General features: G+C 42.6%; 1 protein-coding gene across 1 annotated transcript; it reads right to left on the reverse strand.

The window, feature by feature from the left end:
- Positions 1 to 319: 319 nt before the first annotated feature.
- got1 (glutamic-oxaloacetic transaminase 1, soluble) lies at positions 320 to 15,759 on the reverse strand. Its single transcript, XM_060925884.1, has 9 exons — positions 15,522 to 15,759; positions 9,042 to 9,223; positions 4,882 to 5,005; positions 4,498 to 4,610; positions 2,352 to 2,456; positions 2,086 to 2,236; positions 1,697 to 1,862; positions 1,152 to 1,294; positions 320 to 828 (listed from the first exon to the last, which is right to left on the reverse strand). Exons 1-9 carry the CDS (start codon positions 15,631 to 15,633, stop codon positions 689 to 691), a joined length of 1,236 nt encoding a protein of 411 aa, XP_060781867.1. The 5' UTR covers positions 15,634 to 15,759; the 3' UTR covers positions 320 to 688.
- Between the last annotated feature and the right edge of the window lie 3,766 nt (positions 15,760 to 19,525).

A 19,525-nucleotide genomic window follows, 5' to 3' on the forward strand; every position in this document is an offset into this window, starting at 1 on the left:
GGGGTAAAATGTACGCAAAACATGTTCCTTTGTGGCCATCAGCTAGAAAATAGACATCATTCAAATAAAGTCTTGTACAAGTCATGCAAGTAAGTTTTGTTCATAGTTTATGTAAGCACAGGCATGTGTTTATTTAAAAACACTCTTATGACAATGGAGTCTCAGACCTGAAAGGGTTTTTTTGGGGGAGTTGCTATAGATTTCATTTCTTTGTTCAGCTTGACAGAATCATCTCAACACTGACTCACCAACAGAACATAGCAAGTCCATGTGCATTATATTGTACAAGACCTTAAAAACCAGTCAGTCAATCTAAAGCTATTAATGTCCGTTTATTCACAACTTTGTCATATCGATTCATCACTCTATAATTACATGAGAAAGTGCTTCTTTAGGTAACGCCATGAAACTCCATGGTGTACCACTACAAGGGGACGAGACGATGAGTCCAAGCGAGACAAACACCACACAAGACAAATATCTTTGTACAACTATTGGACCTTGAATGCTAATTTGATTTACAGTTAATATTTGATCATAGTGCCAGCAAAAGATGCTGGAGTGCTGCACACAGATGAATTAGGAGAAAATAAGTGGTGAACGGAGGGGGTTACGAGTGTGAGAGGACATCACATTAATAATGCCCTTTTTATCACACCAAAATGGAAAGACGGCACAAGAAATAAGGTTACTGGATTCTGGTGACGGCTTCATGAATGGACTCAGCAACGTAGTCAATATTCTTAGTGGTCAGGCCACACATGTTGATGCGGCCACTGGCCATCAAATAGACGTGCTTCTCCTTCACCAGGTACTCCACTTGCTTGGCTGTGAAATACAAGCAACAATAAACAGTTTTAAATGTGTAGAGGTGTGCATTATCCTATAAATGGTTTCAATCACATTTAGTCTATTCCTCAGAGCTGATACAAAAAGGTCAATGCTTTTTTTGTTTATAGTTCATAAGCAAAGTTCGAATCCCTAAACCCATCCTTGAATTATTTTTAGATTTACCCCTAAAGAGCTATTTATATATAAAGAAGTTTATCCAGTTAAGTACTGTGGTCCTTTAAAGTTACAAGGTATACAAGATAAAATCTGGTTTGCCAAACTCAGCCTAGTGAGCCTGATGTGGAAGGGATGATGCTTACGGTTAAGGCCTGTGAAGCTGAACATGCCAATTTGCTGAGTGATGTGCTCCCAGGTGCCTGGGGTCCCGAGAGCCAGCAGTTTGGCCTTCAATTCAGCACGCATCAGCAAAACCCTGTCAGCCATCGTCTTAACGTTACCCTTCCTGTGCGAAGCAACAGCAGAAAATCAAGATTAGGCTTGATCAAGATTTCCTTTTTAACAACTCAATAAATTGATAAAGCTCCTCTCACACCATGTACATATATGCACTTGGGCTGTCCACACAACTTGCACTGATTAGACAGACAGGCGCATTTTATTTATGGAATAGGATAGCGTCACATTTGTTAATTCAATTAAACAAAAAGACAACAGGTATGTACTATGCATGTGTGTGATTAAATAAATAAATAAGTTAACGAATCTGATGAAAGTACAAATGCCTTCTAATGAATTTAAAAAAAAAAAGTGTTATTATAAGCTCATTAATATTTGAACGCAACAGAAAACTATTAATTAATATCTGAATATAACCTTTGAAGAACTTAATGGTGCTAATTCATACCACTCAGCAAAGAGCTCTGGGGTGTTGAGCGTTATCCCAACCACACGAGCTCCCTGTGATGGAGGATTGGACCAGGTGATACGGACGATCTTCTCCATTTGAGAGAGAACGCGACTCAGGTTGTCTGCATCTTTAGCAACAATTGTCAGGTTGCCCACCCTCTCATCTGTGGAAAACAGTTTAGCATTAAAACAGGCCTTCATACTTCTAAATGTATTAAAATAAAACATTTTAGAAGAATATACACTTCTAAATTACATTCTATTTTTGCACTTACTCTATCATCATGATTGTAAATTAATGATGGTCTGATTTCAAGGTTTTTATTTAGCAGCAGAACAAGAACAAGCCGCAGGTTGTGTGTCCAAAAGTAGTAAAGACCAACTTACTGTACAGGCCAAAGTTCTTGGAGAAAGACTGGGCACAAAACATTTCAAAACCCTGAGACACGAAATAACGAACTGCCCAAGCATCCCTCTCTAAATTTCCAGAGGCAAAGCCTTGATATGCGGAGTCGAAGAAGGCAAAGAGACTCCTCCTCTGCAAATTGCAAATATGACATACACAGAGGTGATATTTTTACAGGGATTAGTCACTGCATGCTGCTCTATGACTCAGTCTGTGACGTGACTGAAGAGAGTTAAACTACTCTCACCTTCATGACTTCAGCAATCTTCTTCCACTCATCTTGGTTGGGATCTGTGCCTGTGGGGTTATGGGCGCAGGCATGTAGCACAAAGATAGAGTGTTCAGGTGCACTCTGAAAAACACATCAACACTATTAGATTATCATTAAACGGTCTATTAGGGTATAGTTATGATAAACTCCAGACGCATTGGAGCTCAACTTCAGAGAAAGTAGAAAAGCATACTTTTCAGGTGTCTCCCTAATCACTTTAGCAGTAGGTCAAAACATCATAAATGCTAAGGCTAAACTGTAAATGTTTACACTTCTGTACATGGAGATGCTGATTATTTTCAAATCGATAAATAACAAATAGCATCAATTCTTCAACATTTTACAGTGGGCATCAAGCTTGGTCTCCTTTTTTCACCCAGCATGCAGATGGTGTCCATGGACAAAGTTTGATTTGGACTCATTCAACCATAAAATATGATTCCAATTATATTTCCAATGATACTTGAAGTTTGTGTGTTAGATTTAAGTGCAATCTGGAAGGGCATCTTTCATAAGGCATTCTTCCAAAGAGTATGTTAATACACTGTACAGCCAAAAAATAAAAGTCGCCATTTGGATTTAAACAAACAAATACTTAAGAGCCTTTGATTAGATAATTACTGCAGTGATCAATACGTTTCAGCTGGCAACAATTCTTTTTATCCTAACTGATGCAGTGAGTATATTCTCCTTTTTTGAGCAACCATGTCGGAAGACACATCCCATGGCCGTAGAAAATGTTATGTTTCAGAAGTGTCACATTACTGGCCTACAACAAGCAAACAACTAAGGAGAGTCCTGAGATTACTGAAATTGGGTGAAGAACTGTCCAATGCATTATTACAACTATTAAAACCTGGAAGAATAGTGGTGAACCAGTAACTTCACAGAAGAAATGTGGTCCCAAAAAAAAAAAAAAAAAACCCAACCATTGTTGACTAACCGTGATTGCCACTCACTTAATTGCTTGGTGAAATCAATGGGTTTCAAAAAAAAAAAAAAATTTTACAAATAAAACTCATGGCCATGTTGAATACTGAAAGTCAGACCATTGCCACATGCGCAATGTGATGAACTCACAGGATTGCGACTAAACAGCTGTGTGGCCATAAGAAAACCACTTGTTTGTGAGGCTGATCAGAAGTAAAGGCTTCAAGTTGCTAGGGAGTAAAGATTGGATTCTGGAATGATGGAAAAAGGTCATGTGCTCTGAGGAGTCCAGATCTACCCTGTTCCAGAGCAATCGGGGAATCAGGGTAAGAAGTGAAGCGCATGAAGTGATGCATCCATCATGCATAGTGGCCACTGTACAAACCTCTCAAGGCAACGTTATGAGCTGTGGTTACTTCAGTTGGTCAGGCCAAGGCTCAACAACGTCCTGTGCCAATAAAATGAAGTCAACTGACCTGAAACGTACTGAATGACCAGGTTATCCCATCAACGGATTTTTTTTCCCCCTTCCCTGATGGCACAGGTATAAAATTGGGGCTCAGATTGTGAAGGAGTGGTTCAGGGAGCACAAGGAATCATTTTCACACATGAATTGGCTACCACAGAGTCCCGACCTTAACCCCATTGAAAGTCTTTGGGACATGCTGGAGAAGATTTTATAGGAGTGGTCAGACTCTCCCATTGTCATGACATGATCTCGGCAAAAAATTATTACAACTCTGGATGGAAATAAATGTTGTGACGTTGTACAAGGTTGTTGACACAATGCCATGGCAAATGCATGCCATAATCAAAGCTAAAGGTGGGGCAAAGAAATATTAGCATGTGCAACTTTTTTTGGTCAGGTAGTGTAGTTTAATAGTAACTAATAAGTACTATTTAACTGTTCTTAAAGTAATGTTATGTTCATGCATCCTGCTCCTGCCAAAATATTTCCAAACTTGAGAAACCTTATCATGGTAACAATATGTTTCTTTGGTATGAAACCACTAAGGAATTTTAATTATGGAACCTCATATTTATAACCCATTACTTAGGGATGCTAATTTTGCCACAACTGGTTTTGAGAGAAGAAAAAAAGTTTATGAGAATAATTCCCTTGAAGGGCACCAATAAAAGTTGTAGTCAAGAGCTGAACATATAAAACAGCATCACCAGGTTTACACCTCACCTCTAAATCAGCCAGGAAACCAGAAATGTTCAGTCCACGCTTCTCTGCATCCCAATATTTGTATGAGCGAATATCCTCAAACCCAGCATTAGCAAAAACAGCATTGTGGTTTTCTAGAGAGAGAGAGAACGAAAAAAAATAGTGCTTAGTCAAATGAAGATAAAGCCTCATCTTAGAAAGTTTAGGACAATCACCTCAAGACGTACTACTCAGAACTTTAATTCATATCACTGGGCCACTAGAAAGCTGAACTGAACTATACTCCTGGAAAACAAACTCAGCATATACTGTTGAAAAATCCTGCTCATTTTATTCCCCTTCAGATTAAGATGGTATTAACTTTGTAGAGTGTAGCATTCCCAAGCACCAAAATTTCTGTCTTACCCCATGTGGGCGCAGAGACATAAACAGGTGTTTTTGTGTTATTGTTTCCGTTGTGAAATCTGCGCAGAAACTCAGCACCGATCTTCAAAGCACCAGTTCCTCCTAGACATTGAACAGCTCCTACCTACAAGACATGTAAAGAAAATGCTGAAACAAAAGCATCTCCACTGACGGCTCTGCCTGAAATGACCTGAAACTCAAAATGAGACCAGAACAATTCTTCAGTATTAGAAATTTGAATACAGGTGTGCATGATGCATACAGAAATGGGTCTAAATGTTAGCAACAATTAGTACGCTTACATGCACATTAATATTTCACTATTATTCCAAATATGACAATATTCAGAATTTGATATGGGCCATGCTATCAGCATATTCTGTTAGGATATTCAGATACGCGTCTCAGGTGGGGTTTTTAATTACAGGTTGCTACACACAGCCTCGTGCCTGTTTACGGTCAGCCTTGTACATTGTACACAAACCGACTAGACAACAGTACGTACACCATGGAGCATTTTACATTAATCTGGAGTACACACGGCTGCATGCAAGTGAGAGTATTAGTGGAATATTCAGTTTCATTAGCCATGCAAAACAGCTTACTGAGAATTTTTAAATAATCTTGGCTGGCATTGAGTGGTATATCAGATATACTGTATTCCATTCAGCAAGAACGATACTGAACGAGTCAAAGACAAGTTCAATTTCATGCTAGCTGAATGGAATATCTCTCCATCCATCCATCTTCTACTGCTTATAAGGATCGCAGGGGTAGCAGCCTAAGCAGAGCAGCCCAGACTTCCCTCTCCCTGGCCACTTCCACCAGCTCTTCTGGGGGAATACCGAGGCGTTACCAGGCCAGCCGAGAGATGTAATCTCTCCAGCGTGTCCTGGATCTGCCCCGGGGTCTCCTCCCAGTGGGGCATACCCAGAAAGCCTCCCTTGGGAGGCGTCCAGGGGGCATTCTAATAAGGTGCCCAAACCACCTCAACTGACTCCTTTCGATGTGGAGGAGCAGCGGTTCTACTCAGAGTCTCTCCTGAATGACCAAGCTTCTCACCCTGTCTCAAAGGGAGAGCCCAGCCACCCTGCGGACAAAACTCATTTCTACCGCTTGTATCCACAATCTCATTCTTTCGGTCACTACCCACAGCTCGTGACCATAGGTGAGAGTGGGAACGTAGATGGACCAGTAAATTGAGAGCTTTGCCTTTTGGCTCTGCTCTCTCTTTACCACAACAGACCGGTTTAGCATCCGCATCACTGCTGACGCTGCCCCGATCCTTCTGTCCAACTCCCACTCGCCCCACCCTCATTCATGAACAAAACCCCGAGATACTTAAACTCGTCCACTTTAGGTAGCAACTCCCCCCTGACCTGGAGTAGGCACTCCACCTGTTTCCAGCTGAGCGCCATAGCCACGGACTTGGAGGTGCTGATCCTCATCCCAGCCACTTTGCACTTGGCTGCAAACCATCCCAGAGCATGCTGTAAGTCACAGATTGATGAAGCCAACAGGACCACATCATCCGCAAAAAGCAGAGACGTGATCCTGATGCCACCAAACCAGACACCCTCCACCCCTTGGCTGCGCCTAGAAATTCTGTCCATAAAAGTTATGAACAGAACTGGTGACAAAGGACAGCCCTGGTGGAGTCCAACATGCACCGGGAACAAGTCTGACTTATTGCCGGCAATGCAAACCAAACTCCTGCTCCGGTCATACAGAGACCGAATGGCCTGCAGTAGTGGGCCCTGAACCCCATACCCCCAAAGCACCCCCCACAGGGCACCACGAGGGACACTGTCGTAAGCCTTCTCCAGGTCCACAAAACACATGTAGACCAATTGGGCAAACTCCCATGCACCCTCCAGTACCCTTGCAAGGGTAAAGAGCTGGTCCAGTGTTCCATGACCAGGACAAAAACCGCATTGTTCCTCCTGAATCCAAGGTTCGACTATCAACCGGACTCTCCTTTCCAGCACAGGCTTTCCCAGGGAGGCTAAGAAGTGTGATCCCCCTATAGTTGGAACACACTCTCCGGTCCCCCTTTTTAAAAAGGGGGACCACCACCCCAGTCTGCCAATCCAGAGGCACTGTCCCCGACCTCCACGCAATGTTGAAGGTGTGTCAGCCAAGACAGCCCAACAACATACAGTGCCTTCAGGAACTCAGGACGAATCTCATCCACCCCCAGAGCCCAGCCACCAAGGAGCTTTTTAACCACCTCGGCAACCTCAGCCCCTGTGATGGGCGAGTCCTCCCAAGCACCCTCAGACTCTGCGTCCTCCTCGGACAACATGAAGGTGGGATTGAGGAGATCCTTAAAAGTATTCCTTCCACTGTTGGATGATGCCCCCAGTTGAGGTCAACAGCACTCCATCCTTGCTGTAAACAGCAGGGACAGAGCACCGTTTTCCTTTCCTGAGCCACTGGACGGTTTTCCAGAATCTCTTCGAGGCCGACCAAAAGTCACTTTCCATGGCCTCTCCGAACTCCTCCCACACCCGAGTTTTTGTTTCAGTGACTGCCAGAGCCGCATTCCGCTTGGCCCGTCCGTATCTGTCAGCTGCCTCTGGAGACCCACAGGCTAACCATGCCCGACAGGACTCCTTCAGCTTGACGGCTCCCCTCACGACAGGTGTCCACCAGCAGGTTCGGGGATTACCACCACGACAGGCACAAACAACCTTGCAGCCACACCTCTGCACAGCCACCTCAGCAATGGAGGTGCGAAACATGGTCCACTCGGACTCAATGTCCCCATCCTCCCCCGGTATGCAGTTGAAGCTCTGCCGGATGTGACAGTTGAAGATCCGACGGACGGGAGCCTCCGCCAGATGTTCCCAGCATACCCTCACTACTCATTTGGGCCTGCCCGGTCTGTCCGGCCTCCTCCCCCACCATCTGATCCAGCTCGCCACCAGGCAATGATCAGTTGACAGCTCTGCTCCTCTCTTCACCCAAGTGTCCAAGACATACGGCCGTAGATCAAATAAAACGACTACAAAATCAATCATCGATCTATGGCCTAGGGTGTCCTCATGCCACGTGCACTTATGGACACCCTTATGCTCGAACATGGAGTTCGTTACGGCCAAACCGTGCATGGCACAAAAGTCCAACAACTGAACACCACTCAGGTTCAGATCAGGCAGGCCATTCCTCCCAATCACACCCCTCCAGGTCTCACTGTCATTGCCCACGTGAGCATTGAAGTCCCCAAGTAAAACAATGGAGTCCCCTCATGGTGCACTGTCTAGCACCCCACTCGAGGACTCCAAGAAGGCCGGGTACTCCGAACTACCATTTGGCGCATAAGCACAAATGATAGTCAGCGACCGTTCCCTGACCCGAAGGCACAGGGAAACAACCCTCTCATTCACTGGGGAGAACTCCGATGTTAGTAGCCCCCCAGTTTGGTGCGCCAATAGCCCCACCCCTGCCCGGCGCCGCTCACCCGTGGCAACTCCAGAATAGAAAGAGTCCAACCCCTCTCCAGGAAATTGGTTCCCAAGCTATGTGTTGAGGTGAGCCCAACTATATCTAGTCGGTACCGCTCAACCTCACGCACAAGCTTAGGCTCCTTTCCCACCAGAGGGATCAGTACGCCAGGGCCTCCACCTTTGGCTGCCACCCGATCCACAGTGCACCAGACCCTTACAAGAATATCTCATGTACCACAAAAAAGCCAGCCAATAATAATAATAATAATAATAATAATAAATACCCACATTCCTTTCATGTATTCAACATGTCTTTCCCTTTCAAAATTCCCTCAAAACCTTCTGGATTTAACGAAGCAAACCTGGCGGCCATGTTTGTTTACAAATTGTCACAGTCGCTCGCTAACGTGGAAGTTTTATGTCGCCAACGTGTGACATCATGTCTTGACAACCATGCAATATTGTAAATCATATTCAACGCTCATTCTCCACTGGTTAGAGTGACGTAATACACGCAAAATAAGCAATATGCTAAAAATATTGCATGCTATCAAACCAAATGAATGAAACCAACTCCTGTATGTATAATGTCTTTTATGGAATTAGGGCAAAAACCAGAATATTTTGTGTATGTAAACAATAATTTTCTCCCATTACACTGTCAAATGCCATACTGAACAGACTAATGTTTGAAGTGAAAGCTGTGCTTACCCTCTTCTCCAGAATGGCAGGACTGTCCTCACCCAAAGCAATCTTTGATGCACTAGAACGAAACTCAGGTAGGCCTAGGATGGGCAGGTACTCATGGTTTAGACTGTCATTCTCAGCAATTAGCTTCTCCACCTTCCTCACCACAGGCAGCACCCATGGCTGACTGTCATCTGTCCTGTATGCTGTAAAAGACCAAAATAAATAAATAAATAAATAAATAAAAAGAATGAATGAATGAATTTATAAAAAAAAACACCCCACCCAACATGAGATTAAAAACAATTTATAAAATTAAAAAAAAAAAAAATCAATTATTCACAGGTTCCTGATAACGTACAATATTTGAATGGTCTCTGCTCTTTGTATACAAACTTTACAGATCTTAATTTTGCTATTTTCTTCCATTCCTCAATGCATATTTTCTCCAACTCTGCCAAATTAGATGGAGAATGTTGGTGGATAGCAATTTTCAGGTCATCTCTCCCCCCCAAATTGGATTTACATCTGGGCTTTGAGTTGCCCATTTCAAAACACACACCTCCTTTTCCTATGAAGATTTTAGTTTGTGCTTCAGCTCATAGTCCTGCTGGAACGTACATTTTTGCCCTAAATGCACACGTCTTGCTGACTGGAACAGTTTCTCCTCAACCATTTGTTAATATTTGGCTTCATCCATGTTCCCTGTGATGGCAACAAGCTTTTCAATTCCTCCTGCTGAAACACAACCCCAGAGCCTGATGCTACCACCACCATGGTTGATACCAATGGTGTTACCAAAGCTGTATGTGGTTTGCACCAAACATATGCTTTGGCTTTGAGCCAAATAGTCTCAACAGACCACAAATCTTCTTTTCAAAAATTCTCAGAGATTTTCTTACGTGGGCTCTCAGAAGTGGCTTCCTTCTTTCCCATAAACTAGATCTATGAAGAGCTGATCTTGCTGAGGTTTGGATAGGTTTTCCTGTTTCAGCTAGTGAGCTCTATAATGCCTTCATTAGCATAATTGGCCTCTTTAACACTTCTCTGACAACTGCCCTTCTTGCCTGAGCATTTAGGCCAAGTTTACATTAGACCGTATCTGTCTCGTTTTCTTCGCGGATGCACTGTCCATTTACGTTAAAACGCCTGGAAACGGGAATCCACCAGGGTCCACGTATTCAATCCAGATCGTGTCTGGTCCGGTGCTGTGTAAACATTGAGATACGCGGATACGTTGTGCTGAGCTCTAGCTGGCGTCGTCATTGGACAACGTCACTGTGACATCCACCTTCCTGATTCGCTGGCGTTGGTCATGTGACGCGACTGCTGAAAAACGGCGCGGGGTTCCGCCTTGTATCACCTTTCATTAAAGAGTATAAAAGTATGAAAATACTGCAAATACTGATGCAAATACTGCCCATTGTGTAGTTATGATTGTCTTTAGGCTTGCCATCCTTCCACTTGCAAGTGGTAAGTGACGCGCATGCCCGATATGCACTAGGATCACACACACAGCGGCTCAGTCCCGAATCACTGCTCGTGCGCTTCACTCGCGCGCTCTGTGAGCTGCGCAGGGCCGGAGTGCGCACCCTCCAGAGGGCACTCGCTGTTCAGGGAGGAGTGATTTGGAGCGCAGGATGCCTGCGGAGCCGAGCGTATCCGTGTATTGGCGTTGCTGTGTGCACACGAATCGTGTATTGGCGTTGCTGTGTGCACGCGAATCGTTTTAAAAACGTTAATCTGATGATCCGCTGATACGGTCTAATGTAAACCCCACCTTAGTTGTGGTCATGTCTGGGTTGTTCCTTATTTTTTCTTCCTTGTTATAATGGATGTCGCACTGTGAAGCTTTGAAGTAGTTTCAAAGCTTTGCTGAAGTTTCTTGGGCAGTTCATTGGTCGTCTTTAAAGCAGGATTGATCTGGCCTGCCATTTTAGCTATGAGACCTCCCAAAATCAGTACAACCATACAACTGGACAAGGTGGATTTAAAAATAGACAAAGGTGCATCCTGTTAAACATTTTAGTGTTAGTGCTCAAATATTAAAAATACTATTTCTAATTTAGATTGCTTGGGGGTGGGTGAATACATATATGTTATTTACCAGCTGGGAGGTCCATATCGTGAAATACCGTGACCGAGGTCTTGAAAGTACTGACCGAGGCCCTCTGGGCCGAGGTCAGCATTTAAGACCAAGGTCACAGTATTTCACCATATGGACCAACCTTAAGCTGGTAAATAATATACATCTCTCACACACACACACACACACACCTAACAGAAAACGAGAGCGCCCGAAAGGGAAAACCGAGCCGCCATTTTGAATCCTCATTCATGGCTGTAATGCAAATGGCTTCCTCCTCAGTATACAAGTGCACTTCCATGGCAGGGAAAAAAAAAAAATACATTTTGCCGCCTACGTAGTCCCCCATTTATACAAAATTGAGTCATTCAGGATTCAGCCATGTTTTTGCTCGGCGTTAGCAAGTTACAGGTTTTTAGCTTTCTCCTGAAATGTTTTCTTTTATTTCGTCTTCATCAGGGTAGTAAAACTCGCTTTCGCTGTGAACACGGTCATCACTATCCATGCTGTAAAATTAATGCGATTATACTGAGAAATGCGAACATAAATGTTGACAAAAAAATTGCTACTATGGCCGTTGTTGTTGTGAATGAGCAAGTCGCCAAAGGTCTGTAACTGGGGTCCGTATCGCAGGATTCCGGACCACTCACAAGCCAATCAGAGCGCATGATTTGATGGAAACCAGACCGCAAAAATCAATTATGCAGTTGTTAGAATTAAGATTTTTTTTATTATTTTAATTTTGCCATAATTTTATTTCTATATAAAAAAAAGTTACTTCAAAATGAGCAAAAAAATCCCATTCTAATCTACTTATATTTGATGTTGCAATACAGCAAAAAGAGACATGATCACTGGTGGGTCAATACTTTCTGGAGGCACACTGTGCAAATGGATTTTAGTCCCCTGTATTCTGATAGTTGCAGTAACATCAGGAAAACAGGAAGTGTAATAAACCTCTTCCTATTTTTGCACACTTTAAAGACGTCATGAGAAATACCCTATCGTGATGAGTCCCGAGTTAAAATCATCATACAGCAAAACAGACACTACAACCCAAACCACATACCGCTGTACTAAATAAGCTGCCACGCTTTGACATGATCTACTGTTTACTGAGGTGGTATATGATGAAGCATGACCACAGAATTCCAGTGAGAAAACAGCAAACTGTGACGAGATCTGTTCTTGCTACAATGCAATAAATATATTTATACTTATTCTGTATATTGTGTATATTCTACAGGAGCGTTCATCACATTTTTATTCTACTTATTATTTTCCTTTTTTTCTACTCTCCCCCCACTATCTTCACAACTACAGAGCATTGCAATAAGCATTTTACTGCATGTCATACTCTGTATGACTGTGTAGGTGACAAATTTTAATTTAAATAAATGATTTGGTTAGATAAATGTCCATAACAGGGGCGGCACGGTGGTGTAGTGGTTAACGCTGTCGCCTCACAGCAAGAAGGTCCAGGTTCGAGCCCCGTGGCCGGCAAGGGCCTTTCTGTGTGGAGTTTGCATGTTCTCCCCGTGTCCGCGTGGGTTTCCTCCGGGTGCTCCGGTTTCCCCCACAGTCCAAAGACATGCAGGTTAGGTTAACTGGTGACTCTAAATTGACCGTGAATGTGAGTGTGAATGGTTGTCTGTGTCGTTGTGTCAGCCCTGTGATGACCTGGCGACTTGCCCAGGGTGTACCCTGCCTTTCGCCCGTAGTCAGCTGTGATAGGCTCCAGCTTGCCTGCGACCCTGTAGAACAGGATAAAGCGGCTACAGATAATGAGAGGAGATGAGAAATGTCCATAACCAGAGGATCAAGGTTGTGTTCAACTAGTTTCTTGCAGCATTGAGAACACAGATCAGTCACCTGCAAATACTTAATCATCTGGTCACTTCATGATATCAGCATGCGACATGACTCAGCATTTCCTTCATTGGGTTTGGGTTTAAAGGGCCAGATTTGCTGAAAATATTGATCAATCTCTGCAGCTTTCACAGTTCATATTTTACACCATTCTTAGTCATATTCTGCAGCATCAGATTCGCTGTATTTCACAACTTGTACGAGTCAACTAATGAATATTAATGAACACTGAGAGTCTATTTAAAATTATTCATGACTCATTGGGGCTTCAGTGACAACAGGCTGAGAGTGGGAGATACAGGAAAAAAGGCACTCGACAACAAATTTGTTAAACATTCTAAAGACTTTAAAAAAAAAAAAAAAACCTTGAGATGTTTTTATTAGACACTCTCCAAAAACACAAAATGCTGAGAAATAATAATAAAATACAGTGCCTTGAACTAGAAAATGGCAAAGAAATGTGAACTCTCTTTATTAAAAGAAGTATGCAGGAGTTACCTGTGGGTTTTTACTCATCATTTCAACTCTTTAGGTCACTTCACTGCAGGCCAAGGGCAATATAATATTTCATAAACAAGGCCTCATAGCAAGCTTGTTCAATTTGTTTATCACAAAGACAACATGAAAAACAATCATACTTCATTCATCGTTAAATGCGATATTTTAATTGTCCATGCTTTATTTAAGTGTGTGTACTTTCTTTGGGTGGAGCACTGCAAGTTGCATGACAATCAAAGGGCAATTAGTGAACAAAACAGAAATTAAACCCCTCGTCCTGCTATTTTGGAAAATCATATTTTACAAACAAAGCTAAAAATGCCCTACATAATTACACTGGGGGCGGCTCAGTGATGTAGTGGTTAGCACTGTCGCCTCACAGCAAGAAGGTTCTGGGTTTGTGCCCATTTATTTTTGAAGGCATCTTTCTTCTAGGGCAGCACGGTGGTGTAGTGGTTAGCGCTGTCGCCTCACAGCAAGAAGGTCCGGGTTCGAGCCCCGTGGCCGGCGAGGGCCTTTCTGTGCGGAGTTTGCATGTTCTCCCCGTGTCCGCGTGGGTTTCCTCCGGGTGCTCCGGTTTCCCCCACAGTCCAAAGACATGCAGGTTAGGTTAACTGGTGACTCTAAATTGACCGTAGGTGTGAATGTGAGTGTGAATGGTTGTCTGTGTCTATGTGTCAGCCCTGTGATGACCTGGCGACTTGTCCAGGGTGTACCCCGCCTTTCGCCCGTAGTCAGCTGGGATAGGCTCCAGCTTGCCTGCGACCCTGTAGAACAGGATAAAGCGGCTACAGATAATGAGATTTTACGAACAAAGCTAAAAATGCCCTACATAATTACACTGGGGGCGGCTCAGTGATGTAGTGGTTAGCACTGTCGCCTCACAGCAAGAAGGTTCTGGGTTCGTGCCCATTTATTTTTGAAGGCATCTTTCTTCTAGGGCGGCACAGTGGTGTAGTGTTTAGCGCTGTCACCTCACAGCAAGAAGGTCCGGGTTCAAGCCCCGTGGCCGGCGAGGGCCTTTCTGTGCGGAGTTTGCATGTTCTCCCCGTGGGTTTCCTCCGGGTGCTCCGGTTTCCCCCACAGTCCAAAGACATGCAGGTTAGGTTAACTGGTGACTCTAAATTGAGCGTAGGTGTGAATGTGAGTGTGAATGGTTGTCTGTATCTATGTGTCAGCCCTGTGATGACCTGGCGACTTGTCCAGGGTGTACCCCGCCTTTCACCCGTAGTCACCTGGGATAGGCTCCAGCTTGCCTGCGACCCTGTAGAACAGGATAAGCGGCTAGAGATAATGAGATGAGATCTTTCTTCTACAGCATTTCTTTGCATGTGCCTAGGACTTTTCCACAGTACTGTATACAGTATGACAAACCCTTTGCTGTACAAGCCACCAGACAGAATGAAAAACACAGTAAGGAATATCATTTTAAAATGCCACAATATCAGGACGCCTCGATCTATTCTCGCTTCAACTCTTTTGTATGCGCCTGGCTGGATGGCAGCACTCAGCTGTACTGGTTATGTTGTGCATCATCATGTCTCTTTTTAGTCTAACATTTGCCTGAACAATGTGGAGTAAACCGAAACCATTTCTCAACTTTATAAATCAATTTGATTGCCCAGTTACAGGAAGGGCAAAGTATTGCAGTCAGATCTGCACAAGGGTTAAAATAACTGCTCTGCATAATCCTGTCTCATCTTATCTGTCTAGAGTTAAACACACCACCAGACACTGACAAATACATAAATGGCTTTGTGAAAGGTGGATCTCAATATTGCTTTGATCTCAATAGCCCTCAGGGTTAATGGTGAGTCAGGAAGAGTGTATGTGATACATGATCTCTGATCAGGAACCAGAGCAGCAGCAGCCGGTCACTGAAAGGGCACGAACATAAAGCATGTCATCTACTCTGTTCTCCAGTCCAGAGCCTAACTGTTTAGTCACTAAAGGCAACCTTGGTTACTTAGCTCAGCATTAGCATTAGCTTAGCATTAGCTAGCAACGTGTCTCTATGACGATTCTGGGTAAAACCGCCTAAAGCATCTCACCTCCCACTCCGAGGTTCACCTTGGCAGGACTCGGGTCTTCACGGAAATCCGCCGTCAGTTTAAAAACGGCGACAGGAACGGCTTGAGGAACCTCACTGAATATCGACGACATGCTGAGCTGAGAAGATATCTGTGTTTTTTAAATTAAAAAACGACGCGAGAGCCACACGCTGCAGCACAAAGCAAAACTAGCGGTTGTCGGTTGAGCCGCCGGTCAGAAATTTCACCTTCAAGCTGGTTTGAGTAATGGAGAATGGGTGGGGCAGAAACGAACCAATAAGAATGCTCGCTCAACTTGATGACCCTTTAGAAGTAGCCAATCATGTTGCAATGTGAGAAAGGTCGCGAGGCGAAAGGGCGACGGCAACAAAATGCCCAATTACAAGCTGGAATGATTGACACACGCGTCCACAAATAGTAATACGAAGGGGGTGAGTTTTGATTAATTCCTGGTTATTGGTTTATTTGCATTCGGCGCTATTCTTCTGACTTCCAGCAATAATAAATGTACTTGTTATGAACATCATTACCACTAGATGGCGGTGCTGGTCTTTACTGCAGCGCCCCATTACAGCTTTTCTTATCAGGGAGAAATGTCAGAGCAGCATTTACAAGCTGCAACAGAGCATGAAGATTTTAACTGTGTGATGGTATCCTTATCATAAATGAACTTCGTCCTTTGGTTTCCCGTGTCTATGTGTAAACAAGAGGCCTGGTGGTAGACAGTTACTTTACAGGAATAGTAGCTACAATGAGAAATCTCATTAATAGTTTCTCTGTTTCCTTCAGATGAAGTTAATGGTTTATTGTAACTATTCAGATTTTAACAGTACAGCATCACAGACCATAAAGATGAGTTCATTTGATCTAAAATGTGACACGAGTTTTTGCCACTTTAAGCAGGTAGAATGTGGATTTAGGGAAAGAGAAAAATCTGTGAACATTTTAACCATTTCTGCTGTTAGAATGATGATAGCATCACAACATCTCATTCATCTCATCTTATTATCTCTAGCTGCTTTATCCTGTTCTACAGGGTCGCAGGCAAGCTGGAGCCTATCCCAGCTGACTACGGGCGAGAGGCAGGGTACACCCTGGACAAGTCACCAGGTCATCACAGGGCTGACACATAGACACAGACAACCATTCACACTCACATTCACACCTATGGTCAATTAAGAGTCACCAGTTAACCTAACCTGCATGTCTTTGGACTGTGGAGGAAACCGAAGCACCCGGAGGAAACCCACGCAGACACGGGGAGAACATGCAAACTCCACACAGAAAGGCCCTCGCCGGCCACGGGGCTCGAACCCGGACCTTCTTGCTGTGAGGCGACAGCGCTAACCACTACACCACCGTGCCATCACAACATCTTAACTGAATTAAATATGTAACTTCTAAATACTTAACTTCACTGTTATCTAGAAGGAAAAACATTATTATTATTATTATTATTATTATTATTATTATTATTATTGACATTGTTCTCTACTCTAAGTTTGATATCAGTGCATAAGTCTTTCTTAAAGAACAAGCAAAACTTCTTTTCTTCCCAGAACTCATGTTTATTCATGAGTTGTTGTTGTTGTTGTTGTTGTTGTTCCTGAGTAATATTTGGCCACCCATACTGAACTCAGTTTTAATAAAACTAAAGAGCAAAGTAAAATTAAAGACCTAACCTGGACCGTTATTGCCTGCTGAAAGAAGAGTGGACGAGTAATTTATCTTCTAGTCATTATTGCTACCCTTTCATTCTCTCCTTTATATATTGACTGACAGATCAGTAAATAATTATTTGAATACTACTTAATTTATTATTTTACATCAAAAGGCTCCACCATTGGTTTTACTGCAGTAGTATTTTACTTATTGTCCTGCACACAAAGACTAAAACATGACAGCTTGTCTGGCAAACCTGGATCAGTTGAAATATACTTAAATAAATAACGTTATCTGTGGGAGAATTGTGTTTGAGTCTGTCTTTCTGTTTGGCTGAACATTTGCATATGCCAGTGACAGAGGGGTTTCAGCTGCACTTGTAAGATCTCCTCCTTTCTCTCCATCTCCCAGCCTCCTACAAGAGATATTTGCATTCTTTCCTAGGCAGTTAGACTATCTTACCTCTGTGTTACCTGTCAGCTTGGTAATTATGGGATTTTGAAAAGACGGGGGGGGGGGGGGGGGGGGGGGGGCAGAGAGAGTTTGAATGCAGAAGAAGCTTGACATATGTGCCTCCTGGTCAAATGCTTGCTTCTGTAGTCACGAGTACTCTGCAGGTTAACATGAGATTGGAAGAGAATCCTCAAACTACACAGCGTTGAATAAAAGCGAATCAGTAATTCAATACAAAATGAAGAATTTACAAAGCACCATATAAACAATGTTTAACATTCAGATGTTCTGACTGACTTTCTTTTTTTATTGTGTATTTTACCAGTAGTATCTACAGGTTTACTATATGATGTCTACTTGTTACTTGAATCAGCAGAAAATGATTTTTTTTATTTAATCCATTATTGATTCATGGCTCATTCAGATACACCAATATTTACTCTTAGGGTAGAATTTCAGAAGCCTTCTTTGCTTCATGGACCATGAAGGAAGTGAGCTATTCATACCAAACTTGAACACAAAACTACATTCCAGACTGGGACCTTCTCGTGTTGTTCACGTGTTACGTTAGCCTTTCGTCCATGGGTCACTGAGTCTTAATGTCTTTTCAAACTCATGTTAGTTGTTTGGGTTTCTACTGCTTTAGAGACAGAGCTGAGAGGGAAAAAAAACAAGCATGGAAAGGGATTGTGACTTATATTGTCATGTAACTTATAGGGCATGTGCTTTGGTGCAATGTCATGAACAAAACTAAATGAGGACAGCTGAGAGCATCGATCAGTGTTCCAGAGACTTTTGAAATAATTTATTCTGCTTATGAAAAAAAGATCAGACATAAAATGAATTAAGGATGATATTAGAATAATGGACAGCCGTGGTAAAACTCTTGGCTCACACAAATATGAAAGAAGAGTGGAAGATGGTAGGAAGTAATGCGTTTTATTAATTAATAGCCGATGTACTAAATTTGGAAAAGTGGTACCAAAAAATTGATTTATACATTTTCTGTATTTGAAACAGTATGTTCTTTAACACAAACATTTGCTCAACCATTAGTTATGTAGGCTGAGGTTTAGTCAGGCTGTTTCTAAAAGAAGGAATAAGGAGAACCATACATTTATCCCTATTCTATACAAGCTTGATTGATACTGTGTTTGGTTGGACCATGACATTGGAGACCTGCACTACATTTAGATAGGGCCTTTTTAAACAATAGTAGGAAGTGTAGCCTCATGTCTACCAGTCTACTCCTAGCAATTGGTTTATATCTTATTGAACAAGAATAAATAAACAGACAAGAACTTCCACGTAAGCATTTTATTAATTAGCAAATGTCACAGTATCAACAGGGTTACACCCCTTATCAATATGTGTTCTTTGAATTATTTTACCAAATATGGTATTGCAGTGTGGTTATATGTCATCAACATTATACAAAGTGCTCATCAAAAACTTCCTTCCATTTTGCATATTATATTACAATTTAATTACCTAGAATATGAATAATTAGATATGAGATAAAAATCTAAGGATGACTGCTAAAACATCATTGGACATAATGTAATTAGTAGAGTATTTATTTATTACCATGTATTAAGCTTTGCGTTTAAAAAAAAGGGGGGGGGGGGGGGTATTTAGGTTCATTGGATAATTAAGGGTTCTTGCCATCCTAAAAGGGTTCGACTCAGAACCATTTCTGATATCAGCAGACTCTGTTGTTAAATTCTATCGTGGATCCTTTAATGGCTCCCCCAAAGGGACAACCAAAGAATTCAAAGGGTGCTGCATTTTCTAAGAGTGTAGCTACAAAACTGAAGAATCACAGGTCTTGGTGCATTAGTAATATTAGTTGTACTAACATAATACAACTTCCATACAGCATTTTCTAA

Source organism: Neoarius graeffei, chromosome 7 (genome assembly GCF_027579695.1).
Source record: "Neoarius graeffei isolate fNeoGra1 chromosome 7, fNeoGra1.pri, whole genome shotgun sequence".
Classification (NCBI taxonomy): Eukaryota; Metazoa; Chordata; class Actinopteri; order Siluriformes; family Ariidae; genus Neoarius; species Neoarius graeffei.

Bases quoted from the DNA above. Each gene is read 5' to 3' on its own strand.
- got1 (XM_060925884.1), bottom strand. From the start codon at position 15,633: ATGTCGTCGATATTCAGTGAGGTTCCTCAAGCCGTTCCTGTCGCCGTT. The intron at 2,457-4,497 runs GTGAGGTGTAAA...TGTGTTTTTCAG, and splicing joins GTTTCCTGGCTGATTTAGAG to AGTGCACCTGAACACTCTAT. The intron at 1,863-2,085 runs GTAAGTTGGTCT...TGTTTTCCACAG, and splicing joins CAAGAACTTTGGCCTGTACA to ATGAGAGGGTGGGCAACCTG.